The following is a 27,385-nucleotide window of genomic DNA, read 5'->3' as shown; positions in this document are numbered from 1 at the left end:
GCTCTGCAAACCAGACCTGCAGCCTCAGCCAGAACAGATACCCCACAAAACTGGGGCACAGACTGAAAAACTCCACTGGGAGTCTGCTCGCCATCTATGGCTGCCTCTCAATCTGGGGTCTTGTCTTCTGAATGATGGCAATGCACTCACTTTCAACAGCCTGAAGCCACGGAATAGGCTCCTCCCCCAGCCCTGTCCCCAAAGTTCTGCCAGCAACATTCCCTACATTCCAGTGAGAAGAAGGGAATGGCAGTCAGAGAGGGGCATCCCATGTGGGTGGAGGTAAGAGGAACAATTACAGAGAGTGCACAAACACTGTCAGCAAGGGAGTCCCCTCTCTAAGTGCAGTACCACCCAGTGGCCACTTCCGGGTCCCCTACTAGGTTCATCATTGGCAGCACCTCACTCAGATGTCCTTGGATGGAAGTGGAGAGCACCCAGGCCAGGGAAATGAACTAAGCTTTCTAGGAAGTAAAGCCTTTTCATTAAAGGAAGCCACCCAAAGAAAGAGGCAACAGCCACCAAGGTTTATCCATTTTTATTTTTTATAAAACAAGCTACAAATAGTTTCCCTCTCTCCTTCACAAAGGAAAACCACACAACACTGCCTACACACATGATCCTGTGGGAGACAAGACGCCTGGGGAGATCTCGAAGATCCAAACATCTACAGGCAGGCGCCGTCTCCACGTGCACATGCTTCCTCCAGGCCTGAAAGCGGGGCCAGGGTCTCATGCAAGGCCCACTCAGCTCCAGCAGGTTGAGTTCTCTCACTGGGGCTAACGGGAGGACTTCCTTCCCACCTTTCCACGTTGGGACGGGGCCACCAGTCATTCCTGACACAACCTCTAGGACTGTCTCCAGGACAGCAGGGACCTCCATTAGCCCAAGACCCCATCAGATCCTGTCCCGAGAAAGTTCCTCCCACAGGGACAGTGCTTGTGGTGCCAATGCCTTCCAGACCTGGAACGGGATACACTGTCTGCCAAGGTGGAGGTACTTATAGGGATGTTGGGTTGAAATACAAGATGAGGCCAGATTTGCAAGGGTGATCTGAGGAGGGCACCAGTCCAGGGCTACCCAACCTTCCTCACTGCCACCACAGCTGCTTATGGGAAGGGGCACTAAGGGTCACTTGCTGCTCTGCCTGAAGGCCACACAAATAGGCACAGCACCTGGGCAGAGGGAGCTGCGCCTCGGACCAGAAGGCTGGGCAGCCCATCCTGGAATCCCGGGAAGACGCCTGCGATGCCTGTGGAAAGCTGGGCCAGGATTTCCCCGTAGCCGGGTTATCACCCCGGCCCTTCTAAGGGAGGCAGAATAGGACACCCAACATCAGTTTTACTTCTGGAATTAGCTTAAAGCCTGGAAGCCCGTAAGAAAACTTGAAGGAACAGGAAGAACCTCAGTACTGGGTTTTTAAAAAACCAACAAAACAACTTTAGTGTTACCAACAAGGTGACTGGCACCTCCCCCAACCCACCCACCCAGGCCTGTGACAGTCACTGGGACAACAGCTGGAGATGGAGGAGAGGAGAGGTCATACCCAATCTGCCCCTAGCACTGAGACAGCCGCGTCTCTGGGAGCCTCACTGGTAGGTCTGCAGGGAGGTGAAGAGTTTCCCTGTTGGTGCCACATCCCTCAGTGTAGGCATTCTGTCCTGTCCCCTCCCCTGCTTAGATATTAAACACTTACTTTTTAAGGCCCTGTTGTGTGTCTTTTTCTTCTTTGCCTCCCCTCTTATGCTTTATACAGAGTAGATGCTAAGCATGGATGAAAACGTTTTGAGTGGCGTAATGCCAATTCTTTGTGGATAATTTGCTCAGAGGGTCAGTAAGATACTGGTGTATCCACCAACGCTGGGCCCTCTGGGGATCTGGAGAGCAGGAACGTATGGACTCTGTGAGAGTCGGTACCTGTGTGGGCTATCCATGGGATCTGGACTCCCTTCCTCTCCAAGGGCAGTTTCCATCTCTCCTTAGCCCAGCCTCCCTGGACAAGGCCCAGAGACAAGTGACTTGTCAATTTTGACAACTAATGGCACGGGGCAATATAGTCCTCCCATCAGAAGAGAACTCGTGGAGTCCACAGTACGATTGCAGGACTCCCGTCTTTATACACAAAGGTCAGTCTCCAAACAGAAGTTTAGTAGGCCCAGGATAGATTCCTGGGTTTTAGAAAGCTGGACTATGTGTCCAGAGCGCCCACCACCCCCAGCAGGGAGAGGAAGAGAAATAAACAAACAGCAATGCCAATGCCTGTACAAAAGAACTGTACAATTTACATATATATTTATATACAGCATATAAATCTCTTTCTTCTCAGCCCCAACACCACCCTCCCCCACCCCCCAAAACCCCCTAAAAGTTGTCAGTAGCAGATCCAAAAACTTACAATAAGAGAGAGAATAAAGTCTTTCTTCCCTTTCCTTTTCCCACTGTGGTATTAGATATTGGTGTTTTAAAATGAAACCAAAAACACAACACGCAAATAAGAGTTATTAAAAGTGCAAACATGGTGGGCACCACTTATGTTACATGGGATGTGGCCAGGCCATGGGCAATGCTGAAGGTTAGGTGTCTGGTGGTCCATCCTGCCTCCCTGGACTCTCCACCTGCTCTTGGGCTTTCTGCTCCTTAGACGAGGCGTCCTACTGAGAGGAGGAAGGAGAATGTAAAAAACAAAAACATTGTGAGAAATCCAACTATGTCCATCAATTTCCCCACAAGTGCAGCTTCTCCACCTGCTGTCAGCTCTGAGGCTAGGTGGGGCACAGGTCACCTGGACTTGCAGATGAGCATCTTTTACCAGCCTGTCCTTTGCCACTTTGAGGTACCACCATGGCAACCGAAATAAGTCTGGCATTGGAGAGAACGAGGCTTTGTCTAGGAAGTGTGGGTTGCAGGGTGTGCACTCTGTTCAAATCACACTACTCTCACACGCCAGCCTTTCAGCCTGGGGCTGGGGTGGAAACGGCAGGGGTTGTTTACAGGTGGGGATGGCAGAATCCCCTGGGCACTGACCCAATATTTCTCCCGTGTCCTCAGCAAACAACTTGAAAATGGGAGCCTAAGTCACCTGGCCAATCCCTCCACCCCTGGCGAGCCCAGAAAGGGGCAACTTACTGAGCGGGTTCATGCCTGCTCGTTCTCCCTGGGGGAAACTGTACCAAGGCTACCATCTGCAACAAACCAGGAACATGTGACACTGAGTGGCCTTGACCCAGAGAACTGGCGCCTTCTCCCGTATCCTGGCTCCCTGTCCCCGCTGGCCCCCAGAATAAAGAGCAAACTTGGGAAAGAGCAAAGAGTTTGTTTGGCCCTGCTTTTTGCTCTGTGGGTGTCTATGGCCCAGGAAAACTTATTACTGGCCAACGCCTTCAGGCAATGTCCCTTTCCCATAAGGCCTGGCTCCTGCTGGGCACCTCTTTGCAATCCCTCAGCTATCCACTAAGAAGGGCTCTGGTGCTGATGCACCTGGGCAGAACCGTCCCAGGTCTTGGTTCCCCAAGTCACAGAATGTCGGAGGTAGAAGGAATCCAGCAGTGGCTCAGAGCAGATGAGTGACTTACACAAAGTCCCAGGCTCATTCTGCTGACACCCACCTCTCCCACGGGGGGCTGAGCCATTGTGGAAACTTCCATGCCTGCTCCAGCAGGACCTGGTTTCCTGTAGAGTAGCAGGGAGATGGGGGCAAGCACATCAAGAGCTGGGCCCGCCCTGAGATGCTTAGGGCCACGTGACTCTGTGTATGCCCCTAAACCTCTCTGGATTGGTCTAGAACTTGGGAGCTAGAACCACAGCTGCATGGCTTCTGCTCTGCCTCCCTCACAGAATTGCCTTGAGGATCCACTGAATTCATGGAGGAGGAGGAAGGACTTTGAGGAGTGTACAGTGCTGCAGAACCCAAGCCCACCCACTGGTCATGTGAGCCACAGCTCCACATCCCCTGGGTTACACCAATATTCCTTACAACTAGAGAAAGAGAGAGTGGACATGGGGTGGAGTGGGCGTGGGGTAGATACCGGGGTGGATAGCGGTTTACCCAATTTTACAGAGGAGGACACAAACTCTGAAAGAAGGTGACAGCCCCAAGGCAGGCAGGTTGGAAGTGGCAGAACCAGGCTGCTGACTTCAAATCCCACCTTTCCTCCGCTCCCTCCAGCAGCCGCTTCTCTCCTTGCTGAGTAGAAAAGTCAGCACATCTAAAAAGGAAGTGCACAGCACTCCTGCTCACCAGGCTGAGACGTGTGAAGCAAAATGGACAGCTAGCTGTAACCAGCTCTTTTTCATAGAGGCTTATGTGCTAATCCTGTTACTTAAGTCCTATCAGTTAATCCTCAGAACGACTTTATTTGAGAGTGATACAATTATCTCCATCTTAGGATGATGAAACTGAGGCTTGGAGATATGAAGCAGCCCACCCAGGATGGCACAGCTTCCACGCAGCAAGCGAATTCCAACCTAGCTAGCCACCTCCAGAATGATGCTCTGAGCCACCAGGGAGGATGAGGGAGAAGAAGCCTGAGCCCCAGGCAGGTGGCATCCTCAGACAAGGCAAAAGAAGAACTGATAGTTCTGAGAAAAGGAGGCACTAGACCCCACCCCACCTGCCTCACAGGGCGGTGACAATGATCCCAGTGAAGGTGCTTTATAAATTGGGAAAGTGAAGAAAGAGGCATGTTATCAGACAATTCAGCTCTCAGCGAGGAGTCTGGTTGGTAAAATATCTGTGTTCAAGCGGAATTTCCAAAAATTCAGTCCTTTGGACCCAAAACTCTAGTGGTCCTCAAACTCTGCATCCTTCCCCCAGCCAGCTTCTGCCCTCACCTAGCATGCAAGCCCCTCAGAGCCCACCAGAGGGCACCGCACAACACGGGATGGATGACCAAGGCCTAGGCTCTGCTCCTGAGCCGCTGCACACCATCGACCACATGGGCTTTTCTGCCACCCAACGGAGCAGAGGGATGGAGGGGGCAGTTCTGAAAGTCACGTCTTCACTCCCTGGACATGTTCCTCTATCGCTACCAATTTCTTTTGTGCCTTCACTATGTACCAGGTATCGTGCTAAGTTCTTCACACGCATTATCTGGTTACATCCTCACCAAATCGTTGTGGTAGGTACTATCATCTCCACTTTGCAAATGGGGAAACGGAGGCTTAGAGAGTTTAGGTAACTTGCCAAGGATTACAGATCCGGTAAGTGGCAGAGCTGGGATTAAAATCAAGCCAGGCCCATCTGACTTCAGGGCCTCTGCTCTTACTCCAGCCCCAACTTGTGCCGGTCATGGTATCCCACACGGCTCCTGGGCCTCTCAGTAGTGTCATCCCACAGGCACTGCCTGCCTGGAAACTGGGCTTCCCAGCTCAGGTTGTTGGTGGCACCCTCATCCCCTGCAACACCTCTACTCCTGCCCACACTGCCCCCAGGCTGGTCTGCTCCCCCACTTCCCCAGACTCCCCCACTGGCCACTCCCTTGGCTTCACCAGGCAATCAAGACTGGCCTGCTAACACAAGGTGACATCTTCAAACACACTGCGGTCCTTCTCCTGGAGGGGACAGCAGTCTGGCCCAGGAATCCTAAGGCTGGACTAAGCTCCAGCAGTGGTGGTACCTCACATGTACCCTTGAGCAAATCGCTACCCCTCTCTGGGCTAACCTTAACTCCTAGACTGAAAAATTGACTAGAGGACCCACAGAGCCTTCTAGCTCTGGGCTGCATGACTCCAGAGCAGTGTGCCCTGTGGTGTGTGTTGAAATGGAGAGTGGGGACACAGGAATCCTTTCTGCCTCTGCATAGGCTTTAAGTCTACTCAGCCTCCACTTCACCCCACCCCATTGATTAATCCTACATATCCTCTTCCTCTTATCTCAATGTTCTACTCTCCCTCACTCCATCACACACATACACACACATATGCAGACACATGCACATACACAGACATATACACAATGCATGCACACATATGTACAGACATACACACATAGCCATACTTAAAGACATAAGTGGAGACCTTGTACAAACAGACACAGACATGCACACTCAGGCCTACCCATGGAGACATGCACAAAGAGGCATGTGCATATACATGCAGAGACATGTCACAGACACGGGCTTTCTGGCCAGACTTTCAATCCGGCAGTGTGTTTAGGGGTGAGCAGTAATTCCAAAGCTCTCTGGTCTCCACAGTCCTACCTTTGCAGTGGGGGGTTCAAGAGGGTGTATTGGGCCAAGAAGAATGACAGTTGTACTCCAAAGCACCGTAGGGGCCTCTGTGGGCAAAGCTATGAGAATAACTGAAACTAACACTTGTCCGCAGCTGAGTCTGGGTTGAGGAGGAACATCCAGGTGATCAGGGATCCCTAAATCTATATTTTACTTCACAGTGTTCTCTGGATACTTCTGTCAGGTCCTGTATGTCAGCTGGAAAGGCTTCAGAGGAAGGCTAGGAGGGGTCCCTGAGCTCAGTGAACCTGAGCTCACCACACTCAGCCATTGCTTGGCTTCTGTGTGCTGTACAGACCAGAACTACCAGCCCAGGAAGGGGGCCGAAGGCAGGGTCAGTACAGAGCATCATCGCTCAGCCCAGGAGTGCCCCTGGTATATCTGGGGTCTACATTAACACTGGATGATCTTTTCCTAATATTGGCCATCTGCCTGTGCTCTGCAAAAGGACCACAAACTCCAAGTGTATCAGAGCATAATGTCACTGGAAGGGGTAACCCCCTCATCCATTCATTCCTTCACTTATTCATTCATTTAACAAGGACTTAATGAACTACCAGGTGCCATGTACTGTGCTAGAGGTTAGGAATTGAGAGAGAGAATCCTTTTGGCTTCAAGGGGTAATCGGAAGAGTAAACTGCAACACAGTGTGGTAAGTGCTACTGAGAGAGGCAATCATCTTATGAAGAAGAATAGTAATATTGAACTTCTATTGAGTTATACTTCAATTTCTCAGGCACTATAGGAAATGCTTTCACTCACTGTCCATTTTATCAGCACAACAGTCCTACGAGATAGACTCTAGCATTATTCCCATTAAGCAGGTAAAGAAACTGAAATGCAGAATCGTTCAGTAATTTGTACTGAACTGAAATCCAAAATGCTCCAAAATCCAAAACCTTTTAAGTGCTGACATGATGTTCAAAGGAAATGCTCACTGGAGCATATCGTATTTCAAATTTTGTGGATTTGGGATGCTCAACCAGTAAGTGCAATGCAAATTTTACAAAATCTCAAAAAGTTCCAAACACTTCTGGTCCCAAGCATTTCGGATAAGGGACACTCAAGCCGCATGTGGTGAAAGAGCAAGACCGGGGCAGAGACAGGGTTTGAACCATAACATTGCTGCGTCCTGGAGACTCAGAGTACTATGGGAACAGAGAAGCATCCGTATCAGACAGCCATGCCCAGAGTGATGAAGTCACACACCAGTAAGCCTCAGAACCAAGGCCAGAAACCGGCCATGGAGAAGGTGGATCCCAAGCCCTGGTTCCTATAGGAACCCATCCATTTCCCATGCTATTCTTTGGGTTTACTCTGACAACTGAGGAACAAGGAAAATGCCTTTTTGTCTTCTGCTAAACTCTTTCCCTAGGAAATCTCAGCTTTTCCAAAGCTTCCATTTCAGATAAGTCAGCATCACCTCAATCTGCATCTTCAAACCCTTCACGGGCATTACAGAGTCACTCATCCTTCACATGCATCCAACTCAACGTGTCCAAAGCATACTTGGGCTCCCTCTACATCCCTCTACACCTAACCTGCTCTTCCTTCCATGTTGCCCATCTCAGTGAGCAGCCCTGCCTGCAGCTGAACAAACCTATCTCTGCCCCATAAACCAGCTTGATCTCCAATCACCCACTTCTCTCCATCCCCCTTACCCTGCTGCATTTTCATAACTTGGCCCTCCATTGCACTAGCCTGGACTGTGCCACGCCTCCTATTGGGTGATCCTGTCTTGCTCATTTCCAATACATGTCCCACCCTGAAACCAGAATAATTTTTTAAGAAAAACCGATACTATCAATTATCTGATTGAACCCCTTCAACAGCTTTCCACTACCCTTATAAAGTCTAAACTCTTTCACCTGAATTTAAAAACTCTCCAACTTCACCTTGCTTCTTGTCACCATCCCTGCTCTTCCTATCACTGTTAAAATATTCATTTCGGTCACACAAGCATCCTTCAGCTCATTGAAAACTGTTTCCTTGCCTCCAGAGCTTCACTCCTCGTTTGCCTCGGCTTAGAACACTCTTCCCACTCCTGACTTCTCTGCTTGGCCATCTCCTACTCATGTTTCCAGTAATGGGTTAGACCATGGGTTGGCAAATTTATCTGCAAGAGACTAGATAGTAAATATTTTAGGCTTTGTGGGCCATGTACAGTCCCTGTTATATATTCTTCTTTCAAAAAAACGTATAGCTCTTTACAAATGCAAAAATAATTCTTAGTTCACAGGCTGTACAAAAACAGGCCACAGACTAGATTGAGCATTTAGGCCATTGTTTGCTGAGCCCTGGTTTAGGCATTGCTTCCTTCACAAATTTTTCCAAGGCTGTCTGTCCCTTAGTGTCTTGGGTGCTCCTATATATGTTGCTACAATGCTCTGCACTTGCCCTGCTGTGACAGAGCTTATTAGTGTTCACTAGAATTCACGCTGTCCTCTTCCTGGGTTCCCTTCCCTAGTGACTGAGTTCCGGCCAATGAATTATGAACAGGAATGTGTGTCATTTCCAGGGCTGGCCCATACAACTCCCTCACACGCACCGCTTCACATCTACTCCATCTGGTTGACTGAGGATGGAGATGATCCCCAGAGTAACCTCGGAAACCACATGATGAAGACGGCAGAGTCACTCTCAGCCTGGATGCCAGAGTGACTGCACAGAGCAATCCCTGCCCCACTCCTTCCCCTACACACACACACACACACACACACACACACACACACTACAACCTGCGACCATGCTGAACTATTACATGGGAAAGAAAAATTTTCCACTGTGTCGGACAATGATGTATGGATCTACTTGTGACTGTAGCCTGGCCCACCCTAGCACACTCTCACAGCACTTAATCACACAATCACAGCTCATGTGAGTGCTTATATAAGCTCTGTTTTCTGTGTAAGAATAGGGACCTTATCAGTCAATTCCACCACTGTCTCAAACATCTAGCATGAAGCATAGCACACTCCCAGCAAATAATTATTGAACAGATGAGTACCTGGGATCTCATTTATCAGAGAGCCCTTGGTCCCATGCCTGGGTGGGGGTAAGTATTGAAAGGCCAGGAGCACAGGGGAGAGCACTCACCTTCTTTGCTAACACCCAGGCAGCCCTTCAGCTCGGGCAGTGAAATGACCTTGTCTTTGTTCAGGTCACAGTAGTCGGTGAAACGCCGGGCACATTTCTTGGGCTTGGCTTTCTTCTTCACATAGCGCTTGAAGGGCTTCATCTCCCGCTTGTTAATGTCGTTGCTGCTATTGCTGTCCAGCTGGCTGAAATACCAGTGCACCACCCGCTCCTCCAGGGTGTGGCTGGGGTCGGGCTCTGAGAACCTGGGCCATGGACAAACACCCCCACCCCAGAGACCACCACTCAGGATCTTGCAGGAAGCATCAGCCCTGGTACGACTGCCCCCGAGAAAGTCAGGTAGAAATGGCTCCTCCAAGCCAAAGTCCACCCAGAGCGGCTCAGCCTGTGATGGTATCAAGCCATCCTCTCCGACTCAAATCCCAAGATTGGACCATTCTTTTCTCAGGGCTCCCCAAGTGGGTAATCCTTATTACACAAACATGCCTCACCTTCTACCAAAGCCAAAAATGTTCTTGTACACAATGGGTGCTCAAGACAAATTGGCTTGATCTAATTCGCTGAATAAACCAGAGCTGGAATCCAAACTGTCCTTCCCCTTGCCTAGCACTCACTGCAGACCAGCTGCTCATCACACGTAAACATGTGCCCTGGGGTGGATGTAACTATAGGGAAGGTGCTGTGAGCACCCACTGTACACCCAGTGCCAGTCCAGGGCCTGGAGGGTGCACCCCTGGCCTCAGGTGGCTCACTGTCTCTAGTAGACAGAGCCAAAAAGGTGAAAACAGTCATGACGACTAAATGTGGGGTGTGAGGTTCATGGGAACCTCATGGTCCATCACTGCTGGACACCCTGTGTAGTGGGAACTGAGAGAAGAAAGCAACTGGGACAGACACAAACAAAAGTTCTAAAACTGGAAAAGCCTGGACCTACTGGGGATGAGTCTCTCTAGCCACAGGTTTTAGTCAGGGGGTCTGGGGTGGACCCAGGAAACCACATATTCACCAGCATCACCAGGTGATTCTGCTGAGAAACGCTGGACTGGAGTCACCAAGAACACTTCCTGGTGTCCAGATGCAGAGTCACAAGCACGTCTAACACAGCCCCTCATCAGGTTACAAGACCAACATCTACATCTACATGTGTAACTGCATGCAATGGCCTACCCATCTATGTTATTTACTTAACTGTGTCCTATTTTCTTCCAAAAAGGAGTCAGGGTGATAACTACTATTTACATTTTTTAACAATTGTAAGGAGCCAACAATGGGTCTATGATAGAGGGGCTTCCTGGGATCACTAACCAGGAGAATGGAACCCCATGAGCCCCATGGCTCCTGTTCCCAGGGTTTGACATTGAGTGTATGTGATCTAGTGTATGTGATCAGGTGCAGCTTCCCTGGGGAAGGAGAATAAGGTTGAGGTTGGGAGTCCCACACATTCACATCCTCAGTGTGCAGGGCACTGGGACAGAGTGCATGACTACCAGAGGTCAAAAGACGGGCAGAGGGCTCACTGTTCCACACAGATCCTAGACCAGGGTCCAAGGCCTGTCTGCACATTCTGAAGCTGTTCCTGGTGGGAAAGCTATTCAAGGCACTTGTCATGCCACCCTCTCTTCTCTGGGCTTTGCTGAGTTTTCCAGAAGGGAGATAATCTCTGACCCCTCCCCTGTGAACAAGCCAGCAAACTCCCTCCTCTTCCATCCCCCCAAGTAACCTCCAAGTTCAGCGAAAAAGAAGTTCCATTATTGCGGGGGGGAAGCCAGTCATCCATCCATGTTAGATGCCTTTTCCTAATTAGGTGAATTTCAGTCTTGGGCAGGTACTCCGGGCATCCTGGACTGATTCCAGGAGGACGCAATTAGTGGATCTGCCAAGGGGACCTCATCCTGACAGATTTAACACAGAGAGTACCTGGCGGAAGGTGTGAGGGAGCCATGGAGAGCTGCCAGCTGCCTCTAACTCTTAGGAAATCTGCTTAGTCTGTCCTGGAAACCAGGCTCAGGAGGTCTTTGAAACAGGCATGAAGTTATTCACTGCAAAACTCAGATTTTGTCTCCACCAGCACACACAGTATTCTGGGGTTTTCCATCTTTCCCTATTTTACCTGCAATAGTCACTCTTAAGATGGCCCCTGCAGTGTATACCAGTTGCAAAGGCAGAAAATTCTGTTGGAATGCTGTTGGTGCAGGTAGGGGAGTGACCTGCCTGTCTCTGCCTTTCCCCAAATAGCAGGGAAGACACAGGCTGCGGGGGAGAGACAGAAGGTCCCTAAGGAAGGAACTCAGTTCTCTCAGGCAATGGGGGAGGCAGTCAGGGACCTTCCCGCTCAGCTCCTCGCCAGGAGCCATGAGAGTTCCAAGGCAAAGGCAGCTCTTCCTCTAACCTTTAGGCTCAGTATAGCGTAATGTCTACCTAGAGGCTGGAATAATAAAGCCTCAGTCACTGAGACGGGAAGGGATGAGGTCATCCCACCCAGAGGCCCTGCCAGGGGAGGCGCGCTCCCTCCAACACGTGTTTCTGGGGCTCCCGCCTGTCCAGCTTTCAGCAACTCCACTGATAGAGCTCTGCCACCCTCCTTTGCGCTGTTTTGCAGCAAGAAGCAGTTCTTCTTCTGACTTTACAACCTCCAAGAGTTTCCTTACATGCTTGAGAGTGACCATCATCTGGCTCCTGCCCCTTTCCCTGCCTTTCTTCTGATTTTCCCTTCTTGACATCTCCTTGACAGAAGAACAACATTTTGACTCTCTTCACTCCCACCAAGACCTCCCAGTGCAGGGCAGCCACAACTTCTGATTGCTGCCCCCCACCCCGCCTGGCTCCCAGCCAGGGTGGAGATGTGCAGCGTTCACTTCCTCAGGAGAGATCCTCTGAGCCCCTCCAAGGAGTGCCTCTGGGCTCCATCTAACACTGCCGTGACCCACAGCCTGCCCTGTGAGGCCCAAGAGTCCTGCTGCCTTCCTCCCTTCTTCCCAGCTAGCATGATACTCTCTGCTTCTGAACTCCTTTGGCTGCCAAAACAACCCCCAAACTCCCAAGTAAAGAGAGCCCTACCTCTACCTGTGAGCTGGGTAGCCCTAGGGTCATCTTTGGAATTCAACACTTTGGCCAGGCCAAACTCCAAGTACATTAATAGCAGAAATTTTCAGCTTTGAGTCCATGAGGGATTGTGAACCGTCTGAGAGCCTACATGAAGATATGAGCTCTCTCTCTAGAGAAATGGACATACACAGAGAAGTCTGCAGATTTTAGATTAATGGACTCCCTAAATCCCATTCAAAGTCCATGGATTCAGGTTAAAAAAAAAAAAAAAAAAAAAAAAAAGACAACAAACAAACAAAACCCTTGATCTAGAGGAATGGAGGCTCTAGCCATGGCCCAAGAAGAAGATGCTTAAAGAAGATGGAGTGAGACAAAAGACAGCAGCTGGAGGGGTTTGGGGATAGTTTCCCTACTTCCAACAAAACTATTGAAGGCAATGGATTTAAAAACTCTGTAAATCAAGTTTCTGACCTGGCAACAGCCTTCAGTCACAGATGAGGTTGACAGCAGGTACCCCCTATGCTTTGTACAAGCTCTTGGCTAAGACTGAGATCCAGCAGGAGTCCTAACATAGCAGTAAGTGTGTGCAAAAGAAGATCCAAGAGGCCTCTGTTAACTGAACAGAATCTGAGATTTTTCCTGGGGGAGTGCTGGATAGACGTGGAGCAGGGAGGCCTCCCCCAGAGCTTCAGGAATCTCTCAAGCAGTCTTTGCTGGAGATTTTCCATCACAGTTAGACCCCCTCAACCACAAAGCCATAGCCCAAGAAAGCCCAAAGCCTTGCCCCTTCCCCTCCCAGCTCCAGGCTTACACTGGCCTCAGGCTCCCAACCCGTCTCACATGAGCACACATATATTCCTGGAGGTTAGGACTGCTGGATTCAAAGCTGCTCATCAGGCAAAGGCTGGGGACCTAAGTGAGAAGGAGCAAGGGCTCCGCAGGATCAGCGTAACAGCATTCACTTGTCCACACTGTAGACTTCTCCACGGGTAAAGTTCTACTTCTACTAAAAGGGCTCACTGGGTAGGTGAAATATCCAAGTTTCCTTGGATATGGTATGAAAAGACACACCCAAATGATACCAAATTCCAGATTTTAGAAGAATATGGTTCAGACAACATGAGCCAGACAATGCTAGTGTCTGCCCTACCTCTGGGCTGTTTTTGTGGCTGTCCTGTTGACTTCTGCCTCCAGGATGAGGAAACCCACTAGAGCCAAGTTCCTCCCCAAACTGGCCCCACGGAGCCTTCTCCCAGTTTCAGAGGTGATATAGGCCACCCTTCTCCCACAGCACTTTCAGTTTTGCTTCTGCAGCCTCAGCCTCGCCAGGCCTTGGCTGCAACGCACAGCTGGAGAGCCAGCTCTGCTTACCACAAGGAAACCTGCTTTGGCCAAGATCTCGGGCCCAGTTCTGCTGTCCTAAGCAGTTTTAGAGAAGGTAAGGCGGGACTGCCTGGAGGCACTAGCCAAGCCAAGCAGACCAACTGAGCCCCGTCTGGAGTTGGGTCCAGGCCCCGCCAGCTGTGCGGGTGCGGCTGGGAAATGCCAAGTCAGCCACATTCCAGCCTCTTCCTTGCAAAGCCATCAACGGGCAACCACACTGGGCAGGAAGGAGGAAGCCACAGTACGGTCTCCCCTCGGAGGACCACGTGAAGGGCCAAGAGGCTCACACAGCCCTTTCCACCTCCCCTCAAAGTTGACTTTCCCTAGGGGAGGGTGGAGCCAGGAGAGGGTTCCCCTGCTCTAGAAGACTCTGCCGGCTGAGATCTCAGAAATCTTCCTTTGGGACTGATAAATGCTAATGGGTGCCGTGGGAAGGCTGATCTAACGGGAGCACTGCCTCCTGGAGCCCTGGCCAGAGGGGCCAAAGGGATAACTCACTCACCCAGAAAACATTCACCTTGAGGGACTATCATCCAATGATATTTGCAAGGCACCCCCTCCCATGCACCTGCCGTAGAATTTTCACAGACACCCCATTCTACTCTGCCTATTTTTAGATATTTGTGGCACTGCTTTTTGCTACTAAATCAGGCCAGAAAAGGGAGTAGATGCTTCCCACTCTTCCACTCCCCACATCTAGCAAGTCTTGAAATCCTATTGATTTCTTTATAAAAGCTTCAGCAAATAATCCTTTTCCCACGGTCCATGCCCTCTTCACCTTTCACGTTGGCACTTGCTATCATCTTCCTGCCTACCTTGCTCCCCTCCAATCCCGCTTCCATAGTGCCATCAGGATGACTCCGCAAAAATGTCCACCTAACCCTGCAGCTCCCTTCTGCCCTGCATCTTGAATCCCAGGGCCTGGCACCAGCTGGGCTCTGCCCAGCTCTGCAGCCTCATCTCCCCAACCCAACTTCCAAACGTAAACCATACTACGTCTTACAATTCCCTCCACACTCCCTACCCTGTTCAATGTTCACACCTCACTACCCACATGGTCCCCTCTGCTGGAAAGCCCTTACCTCTGGTCCATCTAGGTCAGGCATTTTCCCATTCATAAGTGAAGATGGGGCTCCACGGTCGCTCCCATGGAAAGCCTTTCCTCGCACGCCCTGGCTTCCCAGGGTCCCTACAACACTTTCTCAGCCTCTGTTATCCCACTGACTTTGTACCGCAGTCACGTGATTGTTCTGTATCTCCCCTCCAGGCCAGAAACTATCCCCTTTTCTTCAGATGCCCCAGAACCTAGCATGGAGCTCATACCAGGGGCAGGTTGAAACGTGAGAGTTGATGCAAAGCCAACATCTCCATGCCTGACAGGAAGTAGACTGGAAGGAAGACACCTTTTTTCTGTACTGTCCAAACATCTTCTATCCCTTTTTCCCACTGTCCCCAAGTGGGACTATTTCCCTGGCCTCAGCTGATGTCCAGCTTTAACTACTAGAGTCTGAGAGGATAAAGGAGGGATCAGATGTGGCTTCCTTAACCTCATGCCTGCAGCCCCAACTCTGCCTGAACTCCACAGTCAAAGCCAAAACCCAGGATGCCTGGATTTCCTCATTGTCTTCGTCAGTCCTGTTCCAGACATGCTACCTGACCTCTAGCTGCCCCATGCCTCTGCTCCTCCATCAAACAAGAGGGACAACTGGCCAAGGTCTGTCTGCATGGCGCTCCAAGTCCCTGGGTCCTGGCCAGGGTGCCCTCAGGCCCTGGTGACCAAATAGCACCACAGTAAACTTGACAGCTGGTTCCAGCCTTATACTTGGTCTTGTGGTGGTTGGTAGACCCTCTGATGTGTGCCAGAAAGAGGTCTTATCAAAACAGGGATCCATCCATCTATCCCTGTCCCTCTAGCTATTTATTCATTTAACATATTTTATTGGGCACCTACTATGTTCCAGGCACTAGTCTAAGCTCTGGGAATACAGGAGGGAAGAAGACAGAAAATATTCCTTCTCTCATAGAACTTAAATTCTCACTGGGTTTGGGGAGACAGATAATAGATCAACAAGCCAGCAAAATATCAGACCGTTATATACGCTAGGCTGAGAGTTAAAAAGGGGTGCTGAGGTATAGGGTAAACAGGCAGTTCTTGCAGATTGAGTGGTCCTGGAGAAGGTGACATTTAAATAGATAAGCAGGGGCCAGTCATTGGAAGATGGGGAACTGAATTCTAGGAGCAACTGACATAGAGGTCCTGGAACAGGCAAGAGCTTGACTTGTTCGAGGAACCAGAACTGAGGAGAACCAGGAGAACCAGTGCCTGGAACACAATGGTGGGAAGGAAAGGAATATGTGAGGAGAGGTGGGGCCAGCTAGGTTATCCTGAAGGGGCAGCCCAGGTCAGAGTTAGGGCTTATGCTGAATACAGTGGGAAGATCTGGGACGGCCTTAAACTCTGTTACTACGCTGGTAACCCTGGCAGCTACCTTCCTGGATAGCAGTTTCTCTCTTTCTTCTCCCTTTCCCCACCCACTTCCTTGATTTCTAAACTATTTCTTGGAGCATCTTGTCTGTCTTTTGACTAAAGTCCAGCCTCTAGGTAACATAACTACCAAAGGCAGTTCAAATCTTTCATTCCCATCAAAACCAAGTATGGTCAAGCTAATATGAGCTTAAAATGAAAAACATGTTTTGAAAACAATTATTTTTTTGAAAAATCTCTTCCAACTCTAAATTACACCTAAAATAGAATGGAAAAAATATCCTCTTCCCTAAGGACACACTGATATTAAAATATCATAAATTTCTTAGCTTTCATTGCCTGTAAAAATCCCTTCTGTCTGTCATTTGAGGATAAGGCACAAACCTACCTTCCCCTGGCAGCAGGGCCCATCTGCGTCCCCCACCTGCAGCGGAGACCACGCAGTGCTCTTGGGAAAGCAGCCAGGGGGAGCTTGAAGTCCTGCCTCCTTAGGACTCAGGCAGAACTGCAGGTGGGACCCCTGAGCTGGGGGGCAGTGCCAGGAGCCTGCAGGAAAGTGTAAGTGGGAAGCCCCCAGACCAGAAATTTTTAAGCCCATGGACCTCCTTTTTTTTCTTTTTCCCTCTCTTCTAAACATAATTATAAACATAAAACATAAATCTTTCATGCCTGTTTTTGCATGAAACAACAGGTATTTTTTTTCATATTCTAAACACAAATAACATAAAGGCCAACAATACTGAACGTGCCTTTTCAAAATTCACCTCTTCCCTCTTCTTGGAGATCTGGATGCCATCCTCTCTATCTCGGAGACTGAGCAGCGGAGTGCCACGGGCCGCCTCCGGCAGCTCCCGTCTGTGTGTCTGTTGAACCCTGTCTTCATCTTTCTCAGGCATAGTGCTGTGCTCCTCTTGGAGGAAGCCGGGCCCACACCCACAGGTTGGCAGAAACAGAGCCATAGCCAGAAACCAGCCTCAGAGCTCAGAGGACCATGGGGGTGCTCAGGGCAAGCTCCCCAACAAGTAGTTTCCAAGATGGGCAACCACTGCATTCACTTTTTTTCTCCTTTCATTTTGTTGTTGTTGTTGTTGATGATTTTATGTGGTAAGAACACTAGACAGGAGATCTAGCCTGTTAACAAACATCTAAGTGTATAGCACCGTACTGTTAACTATAAGGACAATGTTGGATAGCACATCCCTGGGAATCATTCATCTTGCTTTGCTGAAACTTAACACCCATTGGTTAGCAGCTCCCCACACCCCTGGCAACTGCCATTCTACTCTCTGCTTCTATGCATCTGACTGTTTCAGACACCTCATGTACGGGGAATCATGCAGCTTTTGTGCTTGTGACTGGCTCATTTCACTTAGCATCATGTCCCCAGTAAAACAGGATTTCTCTCTCTTTTAAGACTGAATATTACCCCACTGTATACATATACCACATGTTCTTTATTCATCCATTGATGAGCACTGAGGTTGTTTCCATATCTCGGCTATTGTGTGCACTCACTTTGATTTGATATAAAATTGGATTTTCAAAATGGCTGCCTTTGTCTGCCTCAGGATGCAGAACTGTCAACAGCTCAGCTTGGGGCCCTAAATTCCTACCCTAAACACATACCACACAGTCCTGCCAATCATCACTGAGGGAGCCATGCTGGGGTCCTTCCGAGGCCTAGGCTTTTTCTCTTGGTTGCATTTCCTGCCTTATGGATAACAGCTCTGCTTCTGGGCAGATGCTGGGGAACTAGTGCTCCCTCCTCAGTGAGCCATGTAAGTTCAGAGGCAGGCTTCCCATCTCTGCCAGGCCTAGGGTACCTCCCTTGCTGCTGTAAGGAGCCTAAACACTCCCCCGCTTGTCTCCGCCAGCCCCTGCTGTGCTTCCCCAGCTGGCTTCATAAGCAGAAGTCTTACTCAGCATGTCTCACAGGCCTTTTGGGATCTGAGTCCTGCCCATCTCTTCCATCTCACGATTACCACTCTTACCTCCTCCGCTTCCTCCTCCTCTGCCTATCCATCCCAGCCCAACCTAACGGAACCACAGACGTGCACTTTCTTGGATCCACAATATCCTTTCATTCTCTCTGGAATGGCTTTCTCTTTCCTTTGACCGGCTAAGTCCTACCTATCCTTCAAAACTCAGCTCAGATACCACCTCCTCCAGGAAGCCTTTTCTGACTCCTTCAGACTGAGTTAGACAACCATTCTCCATTCTTCCACCTCTGTCCTAGCACTCACCTCAGATTTTGTAAGTATCTATCTATGGTGTAGTATCCCCACTAAGCTGCATCCTTTGAAGGTGGGACATGCCTCTATCCCCAGATGCCTTGTCCTTAGCCCCGTGTTTGCTGTGTCTTCCATGTTCAAAAGGTGGTAAGCAGATGGATGAATGCACACATGCATCTTCAACTGACCGGCCTAAGGGGCCAAACTCACGAGTGCCAGCAATGCTGGTTACTGGGGAGCATGTTCATTTCAGTCTCATGTCAGGACTGCCTCAGCTACCACCTCAATTCCTGACCTAAGCTGGATTTGGCTATATGAGTGTCCAATTCCATTGCCAAGAGCTCCTTGGAATTCTCAGGATGCCAAAAAGGCATTTGGTTCCTGCCCTCTAGGAGAGAAGAAAATCACAAAGTGCTTTGTGCTTCCTCTCTGTCCTCCCTGTCCCCATGATATGCCCATCACCGTTCTTGCCATTCAGAACTCTCACTCCAACCCATCCCCTTCTGAGATTAAACAGCTGGAAGTCCCAGACAGCCCTGGACTTTCCTATAAAGCAGGTAACTAAAAGCTAGGGACAAGCAGCTCCCAAAGAATAGGGAAGGTAGAGGGGCAGGAAGATTTTTGGCAGAAGGCAGGTCAAAGCTATGGGGACATGGTTTCAGGAAAAAGATCACCTTCTAGCCCTTGCCCTCCGCAAACCCTGCCCACCCTCCCACCCTCCCTCAGCATCTGAAAAGTCAGGGGCCCCACATTTTTCTCCTGGGCCTGATTCCTGCTCACATTCTCACCTCCCACCTCCAGTGGGCGCTGCTGAGTTAATGGCCTGAACCATGTCAGTGGTGAGAGCATCCAGTAGGCTGGTGATAAACTCCATTTTCTTCCCTTCTGGACAGCCTAAAAGATAAAATGAGATTTGAAGGTAGATGCCAGGTTATAATCAAGTCAACAGCTTTCTCAACTACCACCCTTTCCTGAACTTCTCAAAGCCCTTCTTGTCCAGTCAAATCCACTTTAGGGATTTGTTTACTGATCAAATGAGTCTCATAAACTTCCATAGTTCCTTTACCCATACCCCACAAAGGACCACCAGACCAAATAATGCTTTCAATTTTCTTCCATTCCACACATTTTTGCTAGACATCAACTCAGGCACCGTGTTAAATGCTAGAGATACAGCAGTGAACAATACAGAAGGTCCTTATCCTCGTAAAGTTCACATCTACAGGGGAACCCAAGCTAATAGCCAAGCAGTCATCCTAAAGCGAGAAAAATACTGTGTTATGGGTAAGAACTAGGGGCTGTGGGAGCACAAGACAGGGAGATAACCCCCAGTGGTCAAAGTTGACTTAAGTACACCTTACCACCGGATCCACCCAAGAGTGTCCTCCTTTTTTCACTTCCCTCCTCATCCATCTTAGATTATAACTACAGCATCTCTCTTGCCAGTACTCTCAAGTCCTTTGTTCCTTTTTTCTCCTTGTACTATTCCAGCAAAACACAGTAAAGCACAGATGAACCTTCTATACATACGCCTTTTCCGTGTCTACACCACGTAGCTGGGGAAAACACCACACAATTGGATAGATGGGTGTTCTATAAAGCCACGATCACCAGCACCAGATGGGCCCTCTACACTACTCCCAATGCTCCTCTCCACAGTAACTCCACACAGAAATGAGCAACTAGCTCATTCTCTTCTGTCCCCAAATCCTCCAGGTTTCAGGTTCAACACTTGCTTCTCAGAGAAGCTGTGGAATCTAAAGCAAGTTCTCCCTGCCATTCTCACAGCACATTCTGCTTTTCCTTCAGAGTACCCACCATGACTATCTATAAATGCCCATATTCATTTATTTGTATCCTATCTGTCTCCTTCGTTCTGTCTCATGTCAACTTTGACCACTAGATTATACCCAGTGCCTGGCACATAGTAGAATCTCAATTCACATTTGTTGAGGGGTTGGCTAAAAGGGATACCCTGGCCACCATGACTCCATTCTTGTGATGGGGTGATTTCTGCAAACCTCGTGGAAACTCCCTGACTTTTGGAACTTTCTGCTTTCAGTTCTCACTTGGAGTCCTGCTATGTCATGGAAAGGTGGCCCATTTCCCACCAGCACTAATCTGACTTCGTGCTGTGTAAGGAACTAATCTGACTTTGTGCTGTGTAAAGAAAACAAGATTCCAAGACACTAACATTTCGTAATTTTACTGTAACCTGCAGGCAGAGATCACTATAAATAAGGGGAAACCCACAAAGCATCCGTCTGGAGGTCCCAGGGCCCTGCCTATGTGTCTTGTGTCACACTCCATGATGGTCCTGTGTCACCAGAGATCATCTGCCTCTTCAAAGCAGGCAACAGACACTGTCTGCATCGCTCAGGACAGCCCCTCCCTGTAAGCTATCTTATCCTCACAGCCCTGGAAAAAATAACTCACAGTGCTCAACACATTGTCCTCATGGACCTCAGATGGACAACGCATTGTGGAATTGCAGACACAGGATTTTAACCCGATGACTACATTATAAAGACGAAGAGGCACAAGGAAGAGAAGCAACGTGCACAAGAGCACAGAGCTAATTAGGGATAAATCCCCGACCGGGATGCAGATCCCACGGCTCCTGGCTCCATCTTACATATGGGGAAACAGACAAAGAGGAAGCAGCTTCTTCTGCATGATGAGAGGGTAGAGGAACAGAAGGAGGTGACGGTGCCAGCAGGGCCAGCATCATCTCCCACCTGGTAGCTCCCTGTCCTTGAAGGGGTCATCCACCTCTGTACTCTTGGCCCTGGCGTCGCTCTCACAACTGGGCATCACGTAGCTGGGAAAAGAGAGATATGGGGGGGTTGGGAGGGGCTGGCAACCGAGCCTTCTTCAGTCACTACTGCCCAGCAACGATCTATGTTGTCACCAAGCCTAAACCACTGAAGGTGGGCAGCACGATATCCCTTGCGCTGTCTGGCAGCTGCAAGGCAATCTTAGCATCAATGTTCCCATTGCGACATGTTCAGGCATGTCATTTCAACTACTCAAGCATAATAACAATGATACTTGAGCTGCACGCAGTATCTTTTTTGATCCATGGAACCTAGTGGCTTAGAAAGGGCCATCATCTCATCAGGAAACTGACGTTCAGAGAGGTTAAGTACTATTCCAAGGTCTTAAGTTAGAAAGAGACAGGCCTGTGACCAGAATCCAGGTCCCAGAGTCTTTCTACCTGAAAGTCTTCTACTCGTTGAAAACATTGCTCTCCCAGGCACTCCCACCAAACCAGGGCAGGAACGCTGGGAGATGCCAGCGTGCCTAACAGCCAGCAGGTCCCTTTTCCCAGGACCCCGCCTGGGGGGCTTACCGTGTGGAGGTCCCAGGCAGCGGGCGCCCTGTGTCCACCAGCACACACCAGCAGTAGCCAGTGGACTGGTGGCACTGCACGGGCTTATAGAGTCCCCCAGGGGCACACTCAGGGATGACAATACCCTCACGGGGATTTTGCCGGGCCTCTTCCAGGGCACTCTGCCTCTCCTGGTCACACGAGTAGACCTTCTCTGCAAGAGAACACACAGCCTGTGGTGACTATCACTCCTGTGATTTAACATTCCTGGCTTCTGTGTCCAGCACCCAAAGTAAGTAGCAAGGACCAGGCCTGGACCCAAGGAACTGATGAGCTGCCCCATTGATGAATTACCACGGAGAACTGTCTCCCATGTCAGCACACGCTGAGGGGGCTGGAGGTTCAGAACCTCCCTGTGGCCATCTCTGCTGCCAGCATTCATTAGCATTCCCACCAAATAGGTTCAACTGCAGCAACAAGCCAGCCAGGGACTCCAGGGATGCCCCTTCTCAGAGTGGCAGCTTGTCCGGAAGGTGGAATATCTTACTGTTTTCAGAATGGCTCCTACGGATGCTGTCTATGGGCTGCAGGAGAGGTGGGTGCAGGAGCCTGGCTACCCTGCAAGCTGATACAGGAATGCCTGTGCACGTAGACCCTTCCAAGCCCAAGACACAGCAGGATGGAGCCATCAGCATCAGCCTCATGTGGAGTGATGCTCGGCACCCAGAAGGAGCAGAAACAAGGTCCAGCCTTGGCTCCTCCCTACCCTCCAATGCTGCTGGGCAAAGCAGGCCAAGTGAATTTCAGTGAATTACACAAAGCTGCTTCCATCCAATAGGAGAGAAAACAGGCCCAGCCAGATGGTGTCTGTACTCAGCAGCCTCAGGAACACATGAGCATGTCTGAACAGTCAAACCTGGTTTCCCCTGAGCCAGTCCCCGGCTGAGACAGTGCATGGTACCCTGTGTCCAGCATGGCCAGCTCTAGGGCGTCTCACATCTGCACAGCCGCTTACCTGAAAATTCTTCCCAATCAACCACTTAGCCTGCCTGGCTTCCCTTTTTTGTTTTTTTCTGGTTTTGTTTTTGTTTTAATTATTAAAAATAAATAGGGTTGAGTTATTATAAAGAAGTTTAAAAAAAGAAACTTTGGAAAAACCTATAATCTTGCCAAAGTTAAACACTGTACCTTCCCTAGATTTTATGTACATACACACATGGAAATACAGGTGCACACATCTTCTTTTTTGATAACAAAAGAATCACATCATAAACCTGTACTATTACTTTATTTTTCATTTAGTTGTTTATTTACCCACTGTATTTTTTTTCATACCACTATTCTACAACTCTTCTCCTGAAGAAGTTGACAGGAATGTAGTCTTGGGCATCCCACTGAATATTTACAGATTGTTACAAAAATACCCTTCTTAAGAGCAAGGAACTTGGTATCAGCAACCTGGAGAACCATGCTGTGCACTGAACAACAGCACAAGCAATCAAAAACAGACACTCAACTCCCCTTGAAAGAAGCCAAGTTCCTTGAAATAATGGCTCTGTTAATGACACACATATAGGTAAAGCGTGCATGTTTAAACAAACTATGGGAGTACACAGAGACACAAAGTAGCTCAATGCAGTTTTACAGATAAGTCAGATGATAGAAAAACAATGCTATGTCTCACTGCTAGGAAAATGCTCAAAAATAATAGCCTGGTGATTCTCATTGCAGGGTAAAAATATTTCCTTAGGGGCATAAAAATATCTAAGGGCCAGGAGGCAGGCACATATAGCATATTCACTATTAAAATAGAAAATGTAATTTTGAATTTGGGAAGTGAAAAAAAAAACTACTGTTTTCATAATGCAAATATAGAAAAGCTAAACAGAATCTCCTTGGCTAGAGGAAGAGGAGTTTAAAACAGCTGACAGACATCAGACTTGGGATTCTGCCTCCAACTATGACTACCACCAGAACAGCATCTAGAAGCAGGAAAGAGACAGAAACTGAGCAGGGAGAGGGGCCTTGGGAAACCTGGCTTAAAGATCCAGCATGTTGACTTCAGCCCCTGGCTGGGAAGGTGCCATGGCAACTTCAAGAGGATTATGCAAGAATTTTTCAATAGCTCCCCCAACCCCAATTTGGTAGCCTTATTTTCCTACGTCGTATTTCATGCCATGAAAGAGGCAACAGAGGAGCAAAACCAAAGGAAAACAGCTTTTTACTGGCACCACGTTCATGTAACAACCTCTGACAGAGGCTTTAAATTAAGACTCTCCAGGCCAACCTTCTAAAGCCATAAATCAGACTGAAAGCAAGAGGCAAAGAGAGAAGGGGGGATCTTCCCCAGGGGCAGAGCAAATAATGAACCTGACTTCACACCACTGGGGGTCCCAAGACCCTAGGAAATGTGGACAGGAGCCATCTAAGAATAGGCACAGATCCGTGATTATAGGGCCCTGTTGATGGATTTCTGGAAGTCCTTGAAGGCTGTTCTGAGCTGTTTATAGTCAGTGTCTATGAAGTTCCATGGAGAATAAAATCATTAAAATGCCAGGCTCAGTGGCTCATACTTATAATCCCAGTATTTGGGAAGGCTGAGGCAGGCAGACTGCTTACCCCAGGAGTTTGAGACCAGCCTGGGTAACATAGCAAGATTCTGTCTCTACAAAAAAAAAAAAATACAAAAAGTAGCCAGTGTGGTGGCGCATGCCTGTAGTCCCAGCTACCCAGGAGGCTGAGGTGGGAGGGTCACCTGAGTCCAGGAGGTTGAGGCTGCAGTGAGCCATGATCATGCCACTGCACTACAGCCTGGGCCACAGAGTAAAACCCTGTCTCAATAAAATAAAATAATAAAAATGATAAAGCTCACTAATTTGGAAAAATGGGGTATGGCAAAGAATTTTTTAAAAAGCCTGAATGCAGGCTTTATTTTATTATTTTTATTATTGATTTATTACTTCATTACAGTATCTACAAGTCCAGGTGCCTCTAAGAAAGAGACAGGAGTGATTTATCACAATAGCACTAACCCTCTGTGCAGAGTACACAGAGAGTTTGTCCCACAGCAAAGAGAAAATCTCCCTTAAAATCATCTTTACAATAATAACAATAAAAACAAACATTCATTGAGTGATATGTGCCAGGCAATAGACTAAGGGCTTTACCTGATTAATCCTTTGCCCATATGAGGTAGGCACTATTATTATGCCCATTTTGTAGACAAGGAAACTGAACGTTGGAGAGATTAATGGATTTTCCCAAGTTCACTCAGCCAGGAAAGAGAAGGGCCCGGGGATCCTGACAGTCAGGCTTGACTTGCTAACCTCTAGACAGTGTTGCCTCTAACCATTTGCTCTAGGAAACAAATTTATTTTTACAGTGAGCTCTTCTATGTCAGTGTCTTTGCAGACTATCCAAATCCGCTGCATTCAAAACCAAATGTGCTGGACACAGCACAGCTTCTTCTGACCAATGATGTCTTCTCGACCTATGCACACTACAGATCTTGTACCTGGATATTTTTCTCTCTTTGCCTCAGAAGCAGAAAACTTAATACCAAATTTAACTCACCCACCATTGCAGAACTATAAAATGAGTAACAATAGCTAACATCTGTTTGAGTATTTACCATGGGCCAGACTTGGTATTAGGTGCATTATTTGTATTAACTCACTTCAAATTCATTACAAACCTTTAAAGGCAGTGTTGTTATTCTCATTGAACAGAAAAGGATGCAGAAACACAGACTGGCTGAGAAACTGGATCAAGATCATAGAACTAGGAAGTGGTAGAGCTGACATTTCAACACTGGCTAGGTGCTTCACCTCTCTGCAAGATCATCTTGACACAGGATAATCTGATTTTTATTCTAACCTATATTTTTCTTTTACTCAGTATAGTTCATCTCATTACAAAACAGTCCCCACTGAACTGTGCCTCCCTGTGATCATGCCCTTATGTGGACCCCTCACGTGGACTCTGGTTTGCTTTGGCCAATAGAATGTTGGAGGCAATGCTGACGCTGTGTGTCAGGCCGAGGCCTCAAGAAGACTTGCAGCTCTGGCTTTCACTTTTGTGGAAGCTGCCCTGAGATCACCACGAGGAAGCTGGTCTCGCCTACTGGAGAACAAGAGGCCACAGAGAGGAAAGGGAAGCAACTCAGCGAGTAGATGTGAGAGGGAGGTCACCTTATACATTCCAGCCCAGCTGATCCTCCCCTACCTGGATGAGTCTGGGAGTAAATTCAGATAAAACAAGCACCCGGCCAACCCACAGACACATTAGAAAGAATAAATTATTTTTATGGTAAGCCAGTACATTTTGGAGCAGTCTGTTACACAACAACAGATAACTGAAACATCTAGACCTCCTCAACTATTCATCAACTTATCTTATACATATTTTTGTAGCCCTGTAAGTCCTTCAATCAACCAATCAATTATTCTTGAAGGGCTTCTCTAGAGGTTATGGGTCATGCAGACGCTAATCAGTAAGTACCACAGGTCATAAGCTTATTCCATATCTGAGGACCCAAATTTGTAACTCACCCACCTTTGCAGAACTCTAAAATGAATAACAATAGCTAACATTTATTTGAGTATTTGCCATGTGCCAGACTTGGTACTGGGCAGTTTGCTTGTATTAACTCACTTCAAACTCAAACAAGCCTCTAAAATAGTGTTCTTCTTATCCTCACTGAATAGAGGAAGATGCAGAAACACAGACTGGCAGAGTCACTGGATCAAGATCACAGAACTAGGAAGTGGCAGACCCAAAAAGCCAGCCCACCCATGGGGCCACTGCCATCCTCTGTCCTTCTCGTTACCTGGATCCCAAATGCATCTTAAAATTCACATCTATCAGTTTTCTTAGGTACCAAGAAGTCCCCTTCCAGAATGCAAGACAGGGGACCAATTTCATGGGTCTCTTTGTGATCCTGAATTCAGAGAGGGAGCTCCCCAGAAGTAGACACACACTGTTCTAAAATAATCTCTGCTCAGGAACATTCAGGGAGAGATGATAAGATTAGGAGATCTGGCCAGGTATCTATGAGAATGGGCCAGGACCATCTGTAAACATCTGGAAGCCATAAACAGCAGGGGAAAGGGAACAATCAGGGCTGTCCAGGGGGGCATGGAAACACACAACCACACATGCACACTCACACGCCTGCCCCTATAATCCTGTCCCTCAGATGGTGCAGAGAAGTGAGAGTCAGGTCATTCCGCACTTGGCAAATGAGTGGTTAAAACGTCAGTGACAAACCTCTGACTGCCTAGGAGAAGAAACACAAGAGAAAAAATATCCAAGCAAACCGCCCAGTACCAAGTCTGGCACATGGTAAATACTCAAATAGAAGTGAAACCATGTCCACTCCTTGTCACCAGAAAGCACACAACCCTGTCCACCACTAATTGCACACAGCGAAGAAGGACCAAAGTCCAGCAGGAGTGGGCAGGGCAGGAGACAGGAGAGGAAAAAAGAGGTTGGACCAGATAAACATGAATCCTGTCTCCAGGCTCAGGACATGGGTTCTTTCACATCCCACCAAGATGGGATAAGCCTAGAGCACAGCTCTATCGGC

The 27,385-nt window shown here is 48.6% G+C and overlaps 1 protein-coding gene across 1 annotated transcript in view; it reads right to left on the bottom strand.

Annotated features, from left to right (window-relative positions):
* Nucleotides 1-522: 522 nt before the first annotated feature.
* The window catches only part of SMOC1 (SPARC related modular calcium binding 1), a 109,007-nt gene continuing 82,144 nt past the window's right edge, over nucleotides 523-27,385 (bottom strand). Inside the window, exons 17-22 of the mRNA XM_033190827.1 lie at nucleotides 21,820-22,012; nucleotides 21,206-21,288; nucleotides 19,256-19,361; nucleotides 9,324-9,568; nucleotides 3,127-3,182; nucleotides 523-2,654 (exon numbers count right to left, since the gene is read on the bottom strand). Coding sequence (XP_033046718.1) covers nucleotides 3,136-3,182; nucleotides 9,324-9,568; nucleotides 19,256-19,361; nucleotides 21,206-21,288; nucleotides 21,820-22,012 — 674 coding nt within the window. The 3' untranslated portion in view covers nucleotides 523-2,654; nucleotides 3,127-3,135. The remainder of the gene's footprint in view (nucleotides 2,655-3,126; nucleotides 3,183-9,323; nucleotides 9,569-19,255; nucleotides 19,362-21,205; nucleotides 21,289-21,819; nucleotides 22,013-27,385) is intronic.

Source organism: Trachypithecus francoisi, unplaced genomic scaffold, assembly GCF_009764315.1.
Source record: "Trachypithecus francoisi isolate TF-2019V2 unplaced genomic scaffold, Tfra_2.0 Lachesis_group3, whole genome shotgun sequence".
NCBI classification, from domain to species: domain Eukaryota; kingdom Metazoa; phylum Chordata; class Mammalia; order Primates; family Cercopithecidae; genus Trachypithecus; species Trachypithecus francoisi.
This window is presented reverse-complemented; position numbering and strand designations above follow the sequence as displayed.